Below are 18,073 nucleotides of genomic sequence, written 5' to 3' on the forward strand. Positions count from 1 at the left end.
GGCCTATATGAAAAAAAGCGTTATTCTTATCGTCCTCACCGTGTACACCTTTGATATGTGCCTATGGTAATTAAATTGATCCGTATGGAATTCTTGCCATTATTTTATATTTGCTGCTATGGGCAAAGGACCCAACCAAAGATCAACATAGCAAAGTGCAGGTGAATATTTGCAATCCCACGCCTGTGCTAATCTTTCAAGGACAGATTCAGTGTGTTAAATTGAGGAGCTGACCAATTACACAAGACTTCAATTCTGGGTTAACCGAGATTACACCTGTGCTGGAGTGGCTATTAGGAATGTATGATGGCACAAGCCACTAGGCCCTGCATACAAAATGTTGATGATGAAACGCATCAATACTCCATGAGGAAGTTATAAAAAATGTATGGAAATGGACTTCCTGGAATTCAAATGAAGCCTCATGTAAATAATATCTGGTGCATTTTATCCAGTAGAATACGATGCAAAAAATATGAGCACATAAAAGCCTACATTACAGAGTGTATAGGCCTGTCCCAAGAATGTACTGTTAAGGAGTGTAGGTGAGCCGACCCTTAACATCCAAGGACCTTACTTGTTATGTTCAGAAACAAACAGGTCCTGGAAGCCAAAACAGCCAAATACTCCATCTAAACATGAATTGATTCTAAGTTATGGTATGGTTCTAGAAACATAAAGCCCTCTTCTTTCATATAACATCCAAATCATTTCACAAATGCTAAATATACACATACTCTACACTGTTTCAACTTGCTTTAACAGCAACCAAAAGTATTTTTCAGTTACAACACGTTTTTTTTTATTTTTTATTATTTCTTGCTGATATGAAGGTTAAGCTCCAAATGTTTCTAAAAACGTATCTCAAACAAGTCTTATAAAGGTTAAGAAAGAGCTTCGGTTCAGCGTTGGATGTGGAATGAGCCAATGCTTACAATTGGAGCCACGAGAAGTGCTAGTATAGCCCTACTCATGGATCACGATCCAATTCGTCTGTCAAACTTCCGTTTGTAATAAAGTTCTGCAGATGAGTAAATATTCACACTCTTGGATGTGAGTCGGCAGTTGTGCTCTCTCCCTGGCTTTCACACTAGTTTACTGTTTTATTACATCCACCTTGCCATCTGATCAACAGAGGGCCCGATCTTCAGGTCTTGCGTTCTCAATCCATCGCCTCTACCTCTGTTGCTGCTTGGTTCTCACCACAACACTAGGCTATTTTGCATACCCCTCCCATTCGCTTCTTCGGCACGGGGACGGTCCTCCCCCTTTCTCACTATAAACACACCCCATTGACTTTACCTAGGGAAGACCCGACTCACCGAGCGCACGACAGGCACTAGCTAGCGACATAGAACTACTATAGGATCAGACGCAAGTCTGGAGTCAGGCTGCTAGCGCAAATCCTTTTCCTTATTTTGTATTTATTGGTCCTTATTTTAACCTGGACAGAACGCTGAATTTAGAACTGGAGATCTAATCACTGAACTAAACATTTGGATGATTCGAGTCCATTGACATTTATATAGGGATAGAAATAGTGTCCAGGTCCTCCCCAAATATAGCTATTCCGTACGGAGGAACACAAGACGCGCATACTCACAAGCACAAGTGGCTTGCTTGAACCAGCATCGTGGCTACTTTTACAGCAGTGGCATGTTCGAGGGATAAAGCGGACAAAATTGAACTCCCACCTAAGGAGGTATGTACGGCACAAAGCCTACTTGTATTTTCCACATTAGAGAATTGCTAATTGTCATTATTGTTATGATTTATATCCATGCATGAAGTAGCTGAGCATTCTCATTCTCTCATTATCTATTGAGATGTGGCGTCGTGGACTTCAGAATTCATGGAGAAGCTCCATCATTATTGTGCCTTATTTTGGGGAAACGCGTAATTTATGGACATAGCCTAAAGACACGTTGTTTTAATGCATTTTGCAGCAAGATATTTAAAGCAATTCATCATACATAGGTCTATATGAGATCAGATGCCAAATTATAACAGTTTAGAGGGCAATATTCATAGGGAACTGTATTTTGTTTAACGTTTGCTTTATCATGTTATTATTCTAGGCTGCATGAATTCTAGCCTAACTCAAGGAGAGAAGCAAGACAAAGCAAGGATTGTGATCATATAAAATGTGCTATTGTTAGGGCATATAGGTAGGCTATGAGGAGTTTTAGACTATGCAGGCTATGTCGTTTAAATACAATATTTGATTGCTCGCCATCTAGACAACACACCAAATGAGGCTATTGGCTATTTGTAAACAGAAGAAATCATCTCTTGCGAATGTAACTCTTGCATTTTAGGATACCCTTTATATTGTGTTCTCTTATCATTGATTTCACCCGGTCTGTTCTAAGAGGTGCCCTATTACAGCTGCTCCCGGTGTAACCGTATTAATCGGGGCACCAGGTGCGATATGGCTCCAACATAGCTGCTGATGTGTCATTTATGTTTCTAATTTGGTTAAATTCGGTAGGACCTCAATTTTAGTCCCATTGAGCGTTGGGTTTAAACACAATTAACCTCTCGTGCAGAGATGGTGACACCCATTTGGGGACCGCGCTGATTATATCGGTTACATGACAATTAGGACAGATTATATTTAATATACACTGCAGATGAGCATATGGTGGCAGTTTACCCAGACGGGTATTGTTGACATCTTGCCCGGTGACAGGGTTAATTTTTCCTGCAGCGATTGAACAGTTAAAGGATATAGCCTACACTCTTAGAAGTAAAGGTGCCTGGAAGAACCTTTTGTGTTGCCACACTGGCAGAATCTTTGAGGAAACCCTTCTGAAAAGGGTGTTTGAGGAACCCCTGTGTCAAGGTTCAAACTGGGATCTTTTTTTTGTGAGGGAGGGGTTCAATTTTGAACCTTTTTAATAATATATTGTTGATTGGATATCAGATTGGAGGCGCAGTTTGTTGAAGGTGTGGCTTTCAGATAGTTCATTTTGGCCACCCGTTGGCATTAATGTCATTCCGTTCATCGTGTTAAGTTTGTACACTGCAAATAAAAATGTCCTTGAATATTTATGCATATGACATATTCTTAAATATAATATTGATATTAACATTGCTAATATTTTATATAACCTTTATTTAACTAGGCAAGTCAGTTAAGAACAAATTCTTATTTACAATGACCGCCTACCCCGGCCAAACCCGGACGACGCTGGGCCAATTGTGCGCCGCACTATGGGACTCCCAATAACGGTCGGATGTGATATAGCCTGGATTCAAATCAGGGACTGTAGTGACACCTCTTGCACTGAGATGCAGTGCCTTAGACCGCTGCTCCACTCGTAATAAAGTGGTAACTGATCCAACTTTGGGATTAGCACAGGCTTTTGAGGAACTCATACACCTCTTTTAGATTTGTTGAAGCTACAAAACTGTCCGTGTTCAACTTTAATGGGGAAGAAGTGAAAACAGTAGCCTAGCATTACAGATTAGTTATACGAAGTAAACAGCCACCTACAAAGATGTCTGACGACAAAATATTTGAGAGTGAGGAAGAAAACTACCGGAGGGCCACAGATGTTTATAATCTGTAATATATTTTCTATGGCAATGGGGCTCAAAGTAATTATATTGTTAGGATACTCATAGCCACTATCGACAGGTGGAGGTGGGGGTTACGAATACACAATAGACCAGACTACATGCAACCAAATAGTCCTACCCCAGGTGGTTCCCAGGACCATGTATTTCCCGCAAGGCTATACAGTTGTTAAAAACATGAAATGTTGTCATGCAAATGAACCATGGCTAGCCAACACATCAGACGTTGGTGATTATTATTATGAAGAAAAATAGTAAACCTGATACTAAGTCAATTGCCCTTTCCTGCAGTCAATGACCAAAGGTGCCCTCTTTGGCCTCATGGCTGGAATTTTATTCATATGTTTTACAATTTCATAATTAATATTTATGTAAAAAAAAAAAAAAAAAAAAATGAAAATCCGCAGTTTCTGTCACAGCTTTTTGTATTATATTTTATATATTTAAAAAGGTGTATTTTCAACAAAAAATGTTTGTTATTATTTTCATTATTTTCATTTTACTTTTTTTATTTTACTTAGAAAATACACTTTTTTAAAAAATATATAAAATATAATTTAAAAAACAGTTTGACATAGAAACTGTGGATTTTCATTATTTTTTACATTTATTTTACATAAAAATTAATCATGAAAAAAAAAATGTTTTTTATTATTTTCATTTTTCATTTTTTTTACCCCCTTTTCTCCACAATTTTGTGGTATCCAATTGGTAGGTACAGTCTTGTCTCATCGCTGCAACTCCCGTACGGACTCGGGAGAGGCGAAGATTGAGAACCGTGCGTCCTCCGAAACACAACCCAACCAAGCCGCACTGCTTCTTGACACAATGCCCACTTAACCCGGAAGCCAGCCAAACCAATGTGTTGGAGGAAACACCGTACACCTGGCGACCGTGTCAGCGTGCACTGCACCCGGACCGCCACAAGAGTCCCTAGTGCGCGATGGGACAAGGACATCCCTGCCGGCCAAACCCTCTCCTAACCCGTACGACCCTGGGCCAATTTTGCCCCGCTCCATGTGTCTCCCAGTCGCGGCCGGCTGCGATCCATGTCAAACAGTTTTGTTATATTTCACATATTACATCTTCTGTGATGTATATAAAGTGTAATATTGGGATGCAAGTACTCACTGTAATACATTTCAACGCTACATCTGACATGATGCAGGTGTTTTTTTTAAAGGCCACAACCATGTGTGTAAGGTGTGTGCTTTTGTTTCAAAGTAGATTTGTTTAAGACTACCAATAAACATTCTGTGTGACCCTGATTAAGCCCACTGTAGTAAAAGGTTTTAAAATGCAACAACACCTTTCATTTTTATTCTGTCCATTCTGCAATATGACATGACAAAATGTACTTTCTATTACAATGTAAGGTGACACAATTACTATGTATGATCTCCTCAACATATGCTAACCAGTACAGCGCCTATACTACAACACTATAAGATCAACTCGAACTGCGATGACTAGACTACAAACTTCCGCACGCTCTCTTTGACGCTTTCTCTTCTCAAAAGCGCCTCTGTATTTTGGCACGGCGACAGATCCAATCCATGGGAATGCAGAAGGTACAGCTCTGTCTTTGAATTTTCTTCTGTGTTTTGTTACCATCGTTTCTGATTGTATATCTCTTTCATAGTCATCATCAATTAAGTGCTTACTAAACACATAGATTTGCAAGATTGGCTGTAGTGATGTTTTGTTCGTATTTCCAGTCTTTTATCGCTACTGGCCATCTTCTGCACCTGTCTGTATCTATCAACGGAAGACAGTGACATTTTGTGCCTTCTTCCATAAAACTCACATCTGTGACGTCAAACTCCAAAGAAGGGCATACGGTGCATTCAGAAAGTATTCAGACCCCTTGACTTTTTCCAAATGTTGTTACGTTACAGCCTTATTCTGAAATGGATTCAATCGTTTTTTCTACACACACAATACCCCAAAATGACAAAGCAAAAGCAGGTTTTTAGAAATGTGCGCCAAAAAAAAAATCACATTACGTAAGTATTCAGACCCTTTACTCAGTACTTTGTCAAAGCACCTTTGGCAGTGATAACCACCTCGAGTCCTCTTGGAATTTGACGCTACGAGCTTAGTACACCTGTATCTGGGGAGTTTCTCCCATTCTTCTCTGCAGATAATCTCAAGCTCTATCAGGTTGGATGGGGAGTGTCACTGCTATTTTCAGGTCTCCAGCGATTTTTGAAAGAGTTCAATTCTGGGCTCTGGCTGGGCCTCTCAAGGACATTCAGAGACTTGTCCCGAAGTCAATCCTGCGTTGTCTTGGCTGTGTGCTTAGGGTCGTTGTTGGAAGGTGAACCTTCGCCCCAGTCTGAGGTCCTGAGTGCTCTGGTGCAGGTTTTCATCAAGGACCTCACTGTACTTTGCTCCGTTAATCTTTCCCTCGATCCTGACTAGTCTCCCAGTCCCTGCTGCTTAAAAACATGCCCACAGCATGATGCTGCCACCACCATGCTTCACCGTAAAGATGGTGCCAGGTTTTCTCCAGACGTGACGCTTGGCATCCAAGCATCCAGCCAATTGCATGCTCCCTCAACTTGAGACATCTGTGGCATTGTGTTGTGTGACAAAACTGCACATTTTAAAGTGGACCTTTCATTGTCCCCATCACAAGGTACACCTGTGTAAAGATCATGCTGTTTAATTAGCTTATTGATATGCTACACCTGTCAGGTGGATGTATTATCTTGGCAAAGGAGAAATGGGATATAAACAAATTTAGTGCTCACACATTTTAGAGAAGTAAGCTTTTTTTTTTGACTAGATCACCATCATGATCAACACGATGGAGTGTGCAGTGGATGCACACAGTCTAATATATGTGCGTATGGAACATTTCTGGGATTTTTTAAAATTTCAGAACATGAAACATGGGACCAAAACTTTACATGTTGCGTTTACATTTTTGTTCTGTATAGTTTCAATGTATGGAATCACTTGAGACATTTTTGATTTTAGATCAGCTTTAACATGTGATGACAATACAACAGAACAGATGAACAGGACTGACATTTACTCTAACGGGGCACCAAAAAAAGCCACACTCCTACTAATCCACGCTTCCACTCCAGTGTTCCTCCAGGAACCCAGTGCTACATTGAACCAAAAAGGTTCCTCCAAGAACCCCTCAACTAACCGAAGGTGCAAATGTAAACCATTGGCTAGCATCTGTTCCTAAAGGAACTCTAGGGGTGTGCATGCCGTGCTGTTTACTTTTGAAAGTTTTCTCCCCCTAGCCAACCCTTGCAAGGTATGTAAAAAGTAGTGAGTTGTTGCAATGTTGGTGATGTTGTCAGTAATGATATTCGAACACGCAACCTTTGGGTTGCTAGACGTTCGCTTTATTCAGCTACCCATCCACCCTGACCCACCACCCTCATTTCATTTTTCCCTTAAGTAACCTTCTGTCTTATGTAACGATACCAAATGTATTTGAGTGTTCTGGATTTTTGTTTACTATGTTAAGTCTTGTCTATGAGACCAGCCTGTCCTAGCCCAGTGAGAGACCCTGCTGATATTGATCACATCAGACACCTGTCCCCGGAATCAAAATGTGACTGAGCCTGCATCCCAAATGGCACTCTATTCCCTATATAGTGCATTCTTTTGACAAGGGCCCATATGGCTATATAAGGTATAGGGTGCCAATTGGGAAGCACCCTGAGACTGAGATGGTGACTCAGTACTTTTCCCTAGGACTGTGTAGAGATGAGTTATGCACTCTAACAGGGTTTAGCTTGGACTAGCTTTCATTTATATTCTGGTTTTCTGGTCAAAAAAATCTACAGTTCAAAGTCTCTATGTCCCCATGCTTTGAATATCTTATCATGCATGTTTCTGTTTCCATATTATTGGGTATATATGGGCTACTGGTTTTCATTTTGTGAATCACTCATGCCAATGGCTGTGTGTTTTACTTTGTTATGATACGTTATGTATTCTAAATCCAATTTCTGTTTTTTCTTCTCTTTCCCAGGATTCAATGAAAATGTCTGTCTGCGTCCACGAGAACCGCAAGTCGCGTGCCACCACCGGCTCCATGAACATCTACCTGTTCCACAAATCATCGTATGCCGACAGTGTCCTCATGCACCTGAACACGCTGCGGCAGCAGCGTCTCTTCACCGACGTCCTCCTCCATGCCGGGAGTCGCTCCTTCCCCTGCCACCGTGCTGTGCTGGCTGCCTGCAGCCGCTACTTTGAGGTAAAGACACTTATTACCAAGAGAGGGAACCGTTAGCATTTCCCATAAGAAAACATGCATGTTTATCCACCATGCTAACACTAGCTGGGCTAAAAGGTTTACGAACTGATCCTCTTCGTTCTCTGACAGGCCATGTTCTCTGGCGGGCTGAAGGAGAGCCAGGCCAGCGAGGTGGACTTCAGGGACTCCATCCACCCGGAGGTCCTGGAGCTCTTATTAGACTATGCTTACACATCCCGGGTTGTCATCAATGAGGAGAATGCAGAGTCCCTCCTTGAGGCCGGGGACATGCTGGAGTTCCAGGACATTCGGGACGCCTGCGCCGAGTTCCTGGAGAGGAACCTGCACCCGTCCAACTGCCTGGGCATGCTGCTGCTTTCCGACGCCCACCAGTGTACGAAGCTGTCTGAGCTCTCCTGGGGCATGTGCCTCAGCAACTTCCCCACCATCTGCAAGACAGAGGATTTCCTCCAGCTTCCCAAAGACATGGTGGTGCAGCTCCTGTCCCACGAAGAGCTGGAGACAGAGGATGAGAGGCTGGTCTACGAGGCTGCCCTCAACTGGGTCAACTACGACTTGGAGAGGAGGCACTGCAACCTGCCTGAGCTGCTGCAGACCGTCCGCCTGGCTCTACTCCCTGCCATCTTCCTCATGGAGAATGTGTCCACAGAGGAGCTGATCAATGACCAGTTGAAGAGCAAGGAGCTGGTGGACGAGGCTATCCACTGCAAGCTGAAGATCCTTCAGAACGATGGTGTGGTGAAAAGCCCCTGCGCCCGGCCCAGGAAGACCAGCCACGCCCTGTTCCTGCTGGGAGGACAGACCTTTATGTGTGACAAGCTGTACCTGGTGGACCAGAAGGCCAAGGAGATCATCCCCAAGGCAGACATCCCCAGCCCCAGGAAGGAGTTCAGCGCCTGCGCCATCGGCTGTAATGTCTATGTGACTGGCGGGAGGGGCTCAGAGAATGGTGTGTCCAAAGACGTGTGGGTCTACGACACCTTGCACGAGGAGTGGTCCAAGGCGGCGCCCATGCTCATCGCTCGCTTTGGCCACGGCTCGGCCGAGCTGAAACACTGCCTCTACGTAGTTGGAGGACACACGGCCGGCACTGGCTGCCTCCCCGCCTCGCCCTCAGTGTCCCTGAAACAGGTGGAGCAGTTCGACCCGGGGGCCAATAAATGGACCATGGTGGCGCCGCTGAGGGAGGGTGTGAGCAACGCAGCGGTGGTCAGCGTAAAGCTGAAACTCTTTGCCTTCGGAGGCACCAGCGTCACCCACGACAAACTACCCAAGGTGCAGTGCTATGACCCGCAGGAGAACCGCTGGACGGTGCCCGCCTCCTGCCCACAGCCCTGGCGCTACACCGCCGCTGCTGTCCTTGGAAACCAGATATTTGTGATGGGTGGGGACACAGAGTTCTCAGCGTGTTCGGCCTATAAGTTCAGCAGCGACACGTACCAGTGGACTAAAGTGGGAGACGTGACAGCCAAGAGAATGAGCTGCCAGGCCGTGGCGTCAGGTAACAAACTGTACGTGGTGGGGGGCTACTTTGGCACGCAGCGGTGTAAGACTCTGGACTGTTATGATCCGACACTGGACGCGTGGAACAGCATAACTACCGTACCCTACTCCCTCATCCCAACAGCCTTCGTCAGCACCTGGAAACATCTCCCTGCCTGAGCTGCAAGGGATCCTGGGATAGCCTGACACCTCCATCCCAACCCCCCTCCCATGAGGTATGGAGATAAGTCTCTCTATCTCTCTCGCTCTCTGTGTTGTTGTCTGTTTGTTACTGTGGGGGAGAGAGATGGAATGTATAATGTATAAGTGATATTCTGGAGAGTCCAAACTGGAGAGTTTTAAGCCGAGCTGAGTGCATGAGTTTCTTGTTGTCAGTTTTTCTTATAAACACACTCAGTCATATATCTATCAGGGCTGTGTTTTGGAACATTCACATACTGTAACTTCAATTCCCAGCTGTTTTCATTCAGTAGCCGTCTCTCTTTGACAAGGACAAGGACAAATATCCTGATTGAATCAAGGACAAATTGACTATTGATAGACTAATTATATTGCCACGAGAATTTGGCCATAGCTGAACTGCATGCTTTGAATACTAACCAAGCAGCCGCTGCTATTTGACTTCTTTATTTATTTCCTAGTCTTGTCGTCTGGTTTTCAGCCCCGAGCAGACAGTATGTGTGGCTTGCTGACTCTCTGTCTGGCACTACTAAAATAATGTGTAGGCAGAGCCAACACAAATACAGCATGTAATGGATAGACATATTTTCCACATACAGTATGTATGTTTGACATGAAATGTATGTACAGTTACATTTCAGGAGAATCTACTCCATGACAGACACAGATCTCTCCCATGATGCCATTAGGTGATTGCTCAGTGATTCAGCAGCAAAGCTGGATTTGCTATGTCTGGCTACTGAGGAGATGGAGAGAGAGAATGAGATGCCCATTGGGAAAGGAGAGAAGAGGAGGATGGTAGACTAAAGTGTATTGTTTTTGAATAAGCAACATCTTCACACAGCCTCCATTGTCTGAGTACTGAGTGTGTTTTGAGTGGTTGTGTCTGTCGATACCACGGAAAACCACAGATACAGGGATAAACTAAATGCATCCCACCACATATTTCACCATAGCTGGACATCCCTTTGTGTTTGTGCGTGTGCGTGGGGGACCATGTAGAGAGAGGGGTGGGAGGGCTAGAATAGAGGATAGGGGTTCGTATGGGTAGGTTAAGTGAGTTTTGAGGACACAGGGTTGGGGTGAGGGAGGAGGGACAGAGGGGTAATTGAAACAGAATAGAATACTTTTATTGTCCCTGTGGGGGAAATTTGTCTGAGGGGAGTGAGCGGAGGGGAGGCCAATTAAACAATCTACATGCAGGCAGGCAGGCAGGCAGGCAGGCAGGCAGGCAGGCAGGCAGGCAGGCAGGCTACCACAGCCTGCTGAGGCTAATCAACTCTCAATCGCCTCCTTTTTATGGGTTTATGGTGTGTTGCTGGGTGGGAGGGAGGGAGAGAGAGAAAGAGAGAGAGAGGGAGGGAGGGAGGGATGGATGGATGGATGGATGGAGAGAGAGGGGGGTGAGGGAGGGAGAGAGGGAGGGAGGCAGACTAGCGACTCAGGGAGGCAGACTGCTGCTCTTCAGTCGCTGTCTGGGGTTACTGAGATGAGAAGACACAGGGTGGTCGTAGGGAGGAGTGGGGAAGGAGTAAAGCTTTGGCGCCTGTCTTTTAGAGAAAACACGGCTGCACAGCCATACAGATGAGGAAAAACACACAGCCCGCACGCACACACACACACATACACATACACATACACATATACCATGCCCTGACAAATAAAAGTGCCTAACCTGGAGGTAAGTGTTCACTGTTGGCCTACATAGTAACCTCTCTCGGCCTCAGTGACGATAAGCAGGCCAGACGGATGTAGTGCATAGACCATTGGCAACCCTGCTCATTCTGAACACTGGAGACCCTGGTGTCATAGTCTGACTCGCTTTCACACTCATACACGAATGCATAAAGGCAGACATGCACACACGCAAACAGGCAGTCGTGCACACACGTGCATGCACACACACATTTGGCAGAACTTATTTCGCAAACCTTTTGTGAAATGGCTGCGTGCTCTCAGCTCATAAGAGATGGGAGCCAAAGAGAGGGCGAGAGAAACAGGAAAGAGTGAGAGAGAGAGAGAGAGAGTGAGTGAGAGACCAAGAGAGAGGGACAGAGAAAGAGAGAGATAGATAGCGAGACAGAGAGAGCAAAAGAGAGAGAGAGAGATGGAGAGGAGAGGAGAAGTATGATTGGGCTGCAGCTGTCCAGCATGCTCCAGTCTCCTGTTTGGTAATGCCAGGGAGCGGCTAGGAGCAGCCTCACTGCTCTGTCTGGGATTCTGATATGCCTCTCCTCTCTGCTCTGCTCTCCTTGGATGAAATGCTCCCTGACTTAGAAGGGGCCCTTTTTCTTCAGTGACTCATCTCTGAAACAGAGACTGTAGTGAAGGCTTTAAACCTCTCTAGACCAATGCAAAACGACTGATTTTGGTTGTACAATTATTTCAGATGGCAGTTAGTCACTGAGGTAGTGTAAGTGTTGACTGCACAGAGACACAGTGACAGTGATATATTACTGTCTACCAAATAGTGGGAGGGGAGGAGAGGGGGAAGAAGAGAGGAGAGAAGGGTCTCTACTCAACTTTACTTTCCCCTCTCTCTTCCTCCCTTCCCTTCCTTAGGTATATTCCTTCCTGCTGGTTAAAGCCCCAAAGGAATCTGGTTTCAAGCAAATCCATGTTTTTATTCAGAGATCTGCTTTAGTTTCGCAAGAGTGCCAATACTGATAAAATCAAATGTGTTATCATTCTATTTCATAACTTCCAAGGTTGGTAAAGACTAGCGAACTCCAGTTTATAGAACCCCCCCAAAAATCTCAAATTAGGTTTATTTTATCAGTCAGATTGCTCATTCCACTGATGCGTTGGAGAGGATACAGATGTTTGCTTATTGTTATTCCTCCTTTGCTATGCTATGACATCCAGGCAGATCTGCCCATCGCTAGGCTAGAATACCTAGAGCTTCTCCAAGCCTAAATGAGAAACCTCTTTTGGGAGGAAGAGTTGGCTGCTTGCACTGGATGTACGGGGGCTACTGTTATGTGTGTGCCTGTGTGCACATGTGTGCACGTGTGTGTGCTTGTGTGCGCCTGTGTGTGTGTGTCCTCTAGATACCACAGTCATTTGTAAGACCGGCTTCCCCCCTCGGCCGACTAGTTAGGGCCACAGGGAAGAAGGCGAGACAGACGGATCTTTCAAATTGATATGGGGTGTTCCCTAGGCTATAAATCATCGGTGGCGTAATGCTGGAAAAATAAAGATATGCGCTTTTAAAACAAAAAGGTCAGAATGAGATGCAGAACCAAAGTTGGTCAGATGTGAAATATCTAGCTGGATTTAGAGTTGGGGGAATGCTAAAAAAATAAAAGCCTAACTGTTTTGGGGGAGGAAATGGGAGGAAAGTGGATAACGTTCACAGAGGACGTTCACAGAGGAGAGAATTAGCCTTTTAGCTTTAATACTTGATATCGCTGACACACGTCTGTAGAGAAGCAGGTGCAAATGCCAGGCCAGGGCAGGCAGTGTCTGTTTTGTTTTTGCTGAGGAGAGAAAAAAAATGAATGAGGGGTTATGGTAAAATAGTGAAGATAGGATCTGGAGCCTATCTGAGTGATTGTTCCATCCCTAAACTAGTGACTCTTACTAGTGTGTGTTCATTTTATTTAGCCTTTTTTGCCGGCATGAAGGAGAGATACTTCCCATGACCTCTTAAACACTGTTTGTGTTCCTGCTTTTCATTCACACAAGTCCTGTTCTTTGTCTAATGCTTTTTTTCTCTCTCTTATTTTTCCTTAGATTTCCCTGTTTTGCATCATCCACTGGATTGGAACTTCCTGTCTGTGCAAAAAAAAAAAAATATATATATAAAATAAAAATAAATCCATAAATAGACCTGAACCATGGTGTGAGTGTGAAAAAACACCTTGATCCATCCTGATGATGCTGTGAGTACACAGATGTTTAAAGAAGCATCAATGCTCCTGGGAGGTCCTTGTACACAGAATGATGTCACAATGTCAATGATGTCATGTCGTTTCTGAGAGGGAGGTTTGGATATTGTTCATGCTCAACAAACTGCTGCTTGTGCTGTAAAATAACAACAACCCCTTAATCCCAGTGTACTATTGGCAAATGACGCCGTTGCTTCGCAGCCTTTACCAGTCAGTCACACACTCACACAGCATTTCTTTCCATCCAATCATGAAAGACTTTGTCGTATTGCTATGTCGTTGCGCTTCTCACTCTGATAATTCTGTGAAATGAAACGGGGGAAAAAAACGGAAAAAAACACGCCCTCTGCACAGGGACTTTAATATAATGGCATGAAGAATACCTGGCTGGACATAGGATACATATGGAGAGAGGAGAGTGGAGAGTCAGTGATCAACATGTGCGTGATGGAGAGTCAGTGATCAGCATGTGTGTGACCAGACCAGAGAACGGGACAAAGACAAAACTCTTCAGCTTGTTTATAACCAGCTGATCCACAAACTGATCCAGGATATGCACAATGAAGGAACAACAACATCCCCTCTCTCTCCTCCCCTCCACTCTTTACTCTTCCGTTCTGTTAGTTGCCTCCGTTGTGTATCTGATACATTAGACTCCTTGCGTTCCATCTGGGAGAGATTATATTGCTCTATTGGCCACCAGTCCTTCTGCCCTAGCCAAAGAAGAGGAGAGAGGAAAAAGAGAGAGAGAACCTCCCCCCTTCCTCTTCCCGTCCCCATCACCTAGTGGGCGTTTGGGGTTTAAAGCATTGTAATGGGCGTTGGGAGTTCCTGTTTGGCAGTTTTGTGTGAGACCTGGCTCTAGCTGTCACTACGTGTCCTGGGGACTTTAGGTGCCAGCACCAGCTGAGCCTGAGAGGGGGGTTGGCGGAGGGGGTGACATGAATATTGATGTGAGGAACCCCAAAGGAAGCCCATTTTGGCTGTAGGCTATTATACTCTCCCCATGCAAAATAACACAAATCCAAGAACAGTAAAGGACAATGCAACACAGAACTGAAGAAAATGCTCATTCAAGCTCAGTAGTACTACACAAAGTACTGTTTAGTCTTGGACACTATTTACGGATTGTTCTGATGTTATTCCAATGAGAAGTATTGTTTTGTTGGAGTACTGATGGATTGATCTTCCGCTTTGCCTAAACGGTGATACTGAATTCTTCAAAACATCTATGGTCATGGTGACTTGATACGTTTGTCATGAAATTCTCTGGTCAAGAGAATCTTGTCAATTTGCTTACCCAAACTGAAACTGAAAATATCAATTTTCTGATCTTGCTGCAATGTATTATGTTTCAGAAGTCTTCATTTATAAGAAAATGACTTTATTTGTTTATGTAAAATAATGCTTAATCCTATATATTGTTTCTCTGCCTGCATTCATACATTAGTAAGTGAATGAATGTTTATCGTTTAACGGGGTATATCATGCATGGCCCAAGTTAAAGCTGCTCTATTTTTTTCTCTCATTTGGGCTGATTTTTTTGCACAGTTTCTCCCAATGTGGAACCTTATCTTTTTAAAGTGGGGTGGGGGGTTGTATGAACACCTCCAACCATTTGGCCAGTGAGGTGTACAGATCAGAGGTTAAGAGGTCAGGGGTTAGGGGTCAGAGTAGGGATGGACATGGGGAGGATGGACGTCGCTCAGATTACCCAGAGTGCAAGTGGGTAGTGTAATATCTCACATATTAATGTTGACTTCTATGAGGCATATCTGCTTAATGTGATTAAATGTAACTAACTGACTCTGGTCAAACTGGGGCCTAAAGCGCTACACCAAATGGCCTTGTTGTTGTGTCAACAGAGACACTGCTAGAGGAAAAACAACAACAACAATGTTAACGACAAAAGCAAGCAGGCTGTGAGAATTTGTATGTGTTCGAAGCTAGCGGCAGAGGCGTGCAGTAACTGTGAGGAACATCAGCACAGTGACACACAAACCACACACGCACACACACACACACACAAACACACACCCTGTGACCCTGACACCGCTAGCCAGGCCCCGTGTAGTTATGTGAGGAATGTGAAGGTGGCAGCTGTCCTTGGAACAGCTGGGGGACTGACTGTGTCACATCTACCCTGGGCTCAACCCCTTCAGGCGTTACTCTAGGTCCCCTCACTAGGTCCCTGGGCCCCTCTGAGTCCCTGGGCCCTTTAAGTCCCACACTCAAATATGAAATATTCTGACTTGAGATGAGTGTATGTAAATCAGACTTTCTTGTAAATAATTTATTAATATCAACGGGAGACTTGCATGACAATTTGAGCATGTCGATCTCAAGTCAGAATACTTCCCGTTTAGTGTAGTGTGAAAATGAGGGAGATGAGGAAGCGGATGGGTTCGTTGAATCCTGTAATCTTGGTGTGTTGGTGTTGATAAGGGCAGGCGGACACCGCAGTGCTTTTCACAATGGTGTCACTGATGTATGGGAAGAAATATGACAGGGGAGAGATCCTAAGACCAAAAAAGGGAATTCTGGACTTTTTGTCTGTTTATCTGTCTAGGTGGCCAAAACATTGACATATACAGTTTAGCATCAATGAAATCATTATGTATGTCAACAAAAAAGCTAACAGTTGTATAGATTTTCCCAGGAGGTATAATGGTTGTATTCAGTGAATCGCCTCAACCCCTAAGAACTAAATGGGCAACATTCCACATTCCTGTTTGATTGTGTGAGCTACCCACTTCATAGCCCACCTCCCAGGCCTACAAAAGCAGGAATCGTTTGAGGAATTCTATGGAGACTCATTAGCACCTTGATGTCAACCCCCTAACCAACCCGTTCACAGAACACTGCCCAACTGGCCTCACAAATCAGACAAGCGGGTTACTTAAGTGATCATGCCCGAGAAGCCGGGGTTTGGAGGATAAATTGGCATGGGTGTTGTTATTGTCCCGGCAAAACGGGACAATATATCCTCCAAACCCCGGCTTGGAGGGCATTATCACTTTTATACAACAGGTTACCAACATATTCAAATAATGATTGACACATTTTCATAATTTTTTAACATTTTGATTAATTTATTCATACTATTTAATCCTTCCACAAGATATAGTCCCGACACAAATCTATGGTTGCTAGAGACGCGACACCATCGTTCGTTCTAAATGTTCCATTGCCATACTGGCTGGCAACGTTCTTACCCCTTGCTTGTTAGCTAGCCAACTACGGGTAATTTACAGTCATGTCAAAAAGTGCAGCCAGAATAACAGCAAAGTAGCTGCATTTACATTTGTTTAAGCTGTTTTCTAGTGACATTTATTTGGATACATCCATAACAATAAGTTAATGAGGCACGATTTCGCCTGGCATAGAAAATGTGCTCCCTCATCAGGACACTGTTGTTCAGAGTACCTAGCCAACAATAAAGCTACAGTAACACAATCACTTCAACCTGAAGCTGGAAAGACTGCAAATTAGCTGAGTTTAGTTTAACCTTTTTTCAATTGACATTTTTTTGTACATATGCCAAAAATTATGCCAGCTGATTCATGATTTTGACTGGCTGAGAAACGCTGCCTGCCTGTCTGTCTCGTCCCGACTCATTCATTAGAGGAGATCGAATTTGAATATTGAAACAATGTTGCAAATGTCGGAGAGACAGACAGCAAGGTTTATACAAATCTCCAATGTTGAAATCAAAATGTTAGTCTAAAATAAATGTGAGATAATGTCCAGATTCTTTTTATAGTGGAGATCAAGTTTATTAATTGCCTGGCTGGGCTGATGAGACAGTGGATTGCACAGTCATATGAAACAGGCATTTTAACGTCATAGATTTAGCCGGTGGTAATTTGTGGAATAGACACTGTCTGGAATGCAGTTTTAACCAATCAGCATTCAGGATTAGACCCACCCGTAGTATAATCCCTTTTAGAACAACAAATTACCCTGGCAACAGTCAACAATGACTGCCCCTCCAATTTACACATAATTGTTGAGTGGCATTTTTCTTCCACCTCTCTCATTTCTCTCTTTGCCCCCTCTCTCTTCCCCCTTTATCGAGACTCAGCTCGGTCACATGAGAGTGTATTCTCCCCGGCAGGCTTGCTGTAGGCATTCACCAAAATGATGTAAAATTCAGACAGGATGCATCTTTAAAAGCACTGTTATAAATGTGCGTTTGCTTTCATTTCTTTTTCATGTCCAAGTAAAATTTTATTTCCATTTTTTTACAACATTGTTTTGTACATGTGACAGATTTTTTTCACAATGTGAAATTCATAGCAAAATAAACATAAGAGCTTTTCCTCTTGACTGTAATTACTTGCCTGTCTTTATTTGCAATTGAGCTTTTATACACTGAGTATGTAAAATATTACAAACACCTGCTCTTTCCATGGCATAGACTGACAAATGTAATCTAGGTGAAAGTTATGATTCCTTATGGATATCACATTTTAAATCCACTTCAATCAGTGTAGATGAAGGGGAGGATACAGGTTAAAGACATATTTTAAGCCCTGAGACAATGTGTATGTGGGCCATTCAGAGGGTGAATGGGCAAGGCAACAGATTGAAGTGCCTTTGAATGCGGTATGGTAGTTGATGGCAGGTGCACCGGTTTGTGTCAACAACTGCAACGCTGCTGGGT

At 43.8% G+C, this 18,073-nt stretch overlaps 1 protein-coding gene across 1 annotated transcript; it reads left to right on the forward strand.

Annotated features, from left to right (window-relative positions):
- Positions 1–1,122: 1,122 nt before the first annotated feature.
- Positions 1,123–17,742, forward strand: LOC110509579 (ectoderm-neural cortex protein 1). Its single transcript, XM_021590551.3, has 4 exons — positions 1,123–1,702; positions 7,586–7,813; positions 7,943–9,552; positions 13,253–17,742. Exons 2-3 carry the CDS (start codon positions 7,592–7,594, stop codon positions 9,494–9,496), a joined length of 1,776 nt encoding a protein of 591 aa, XP_021446226.3. The 5' UTR covers positions 1,123–1,702; positions 7,586–7,591; the 3' UTR covers positions 9,497–9,552; positions 13,253–17,742.
- Positions 17,743–18,073: the final 331 nt, after the last annotated feature.

The sequence above is a fragment of the Oncorhynchus mykiss genome, chromosome 29 (genome assembly GCF_057628025.1).
Source record: "Oncorhynchus mykiss isolate SJ-2025 chromosome 29, ASM5762802v1, whole genome shotgun sequence".
NCBI lineage: Eukaryota > Metazoa > Chordata > Actinopteri > Salmoniformes > Salmonidae > Oncorhynchus > Oncorhynchus mykiss.

Coding starts and splice junctions, on each gene's coding strand:
- LOC110509579 (XM_021590551.3), top strand. CDS start 7,592: ATGAAAATGTCTGTCTGCGTCCACGAGAACCGCAAGTCGCGTGCCACC. Junction 7,814..7,942: donor CCTGCAGCCGCTACTTTGAG/GTAAAGACACTT, acceptor GTTCTCTGACAG/GCCATGTTCTCTGGCGGGCT.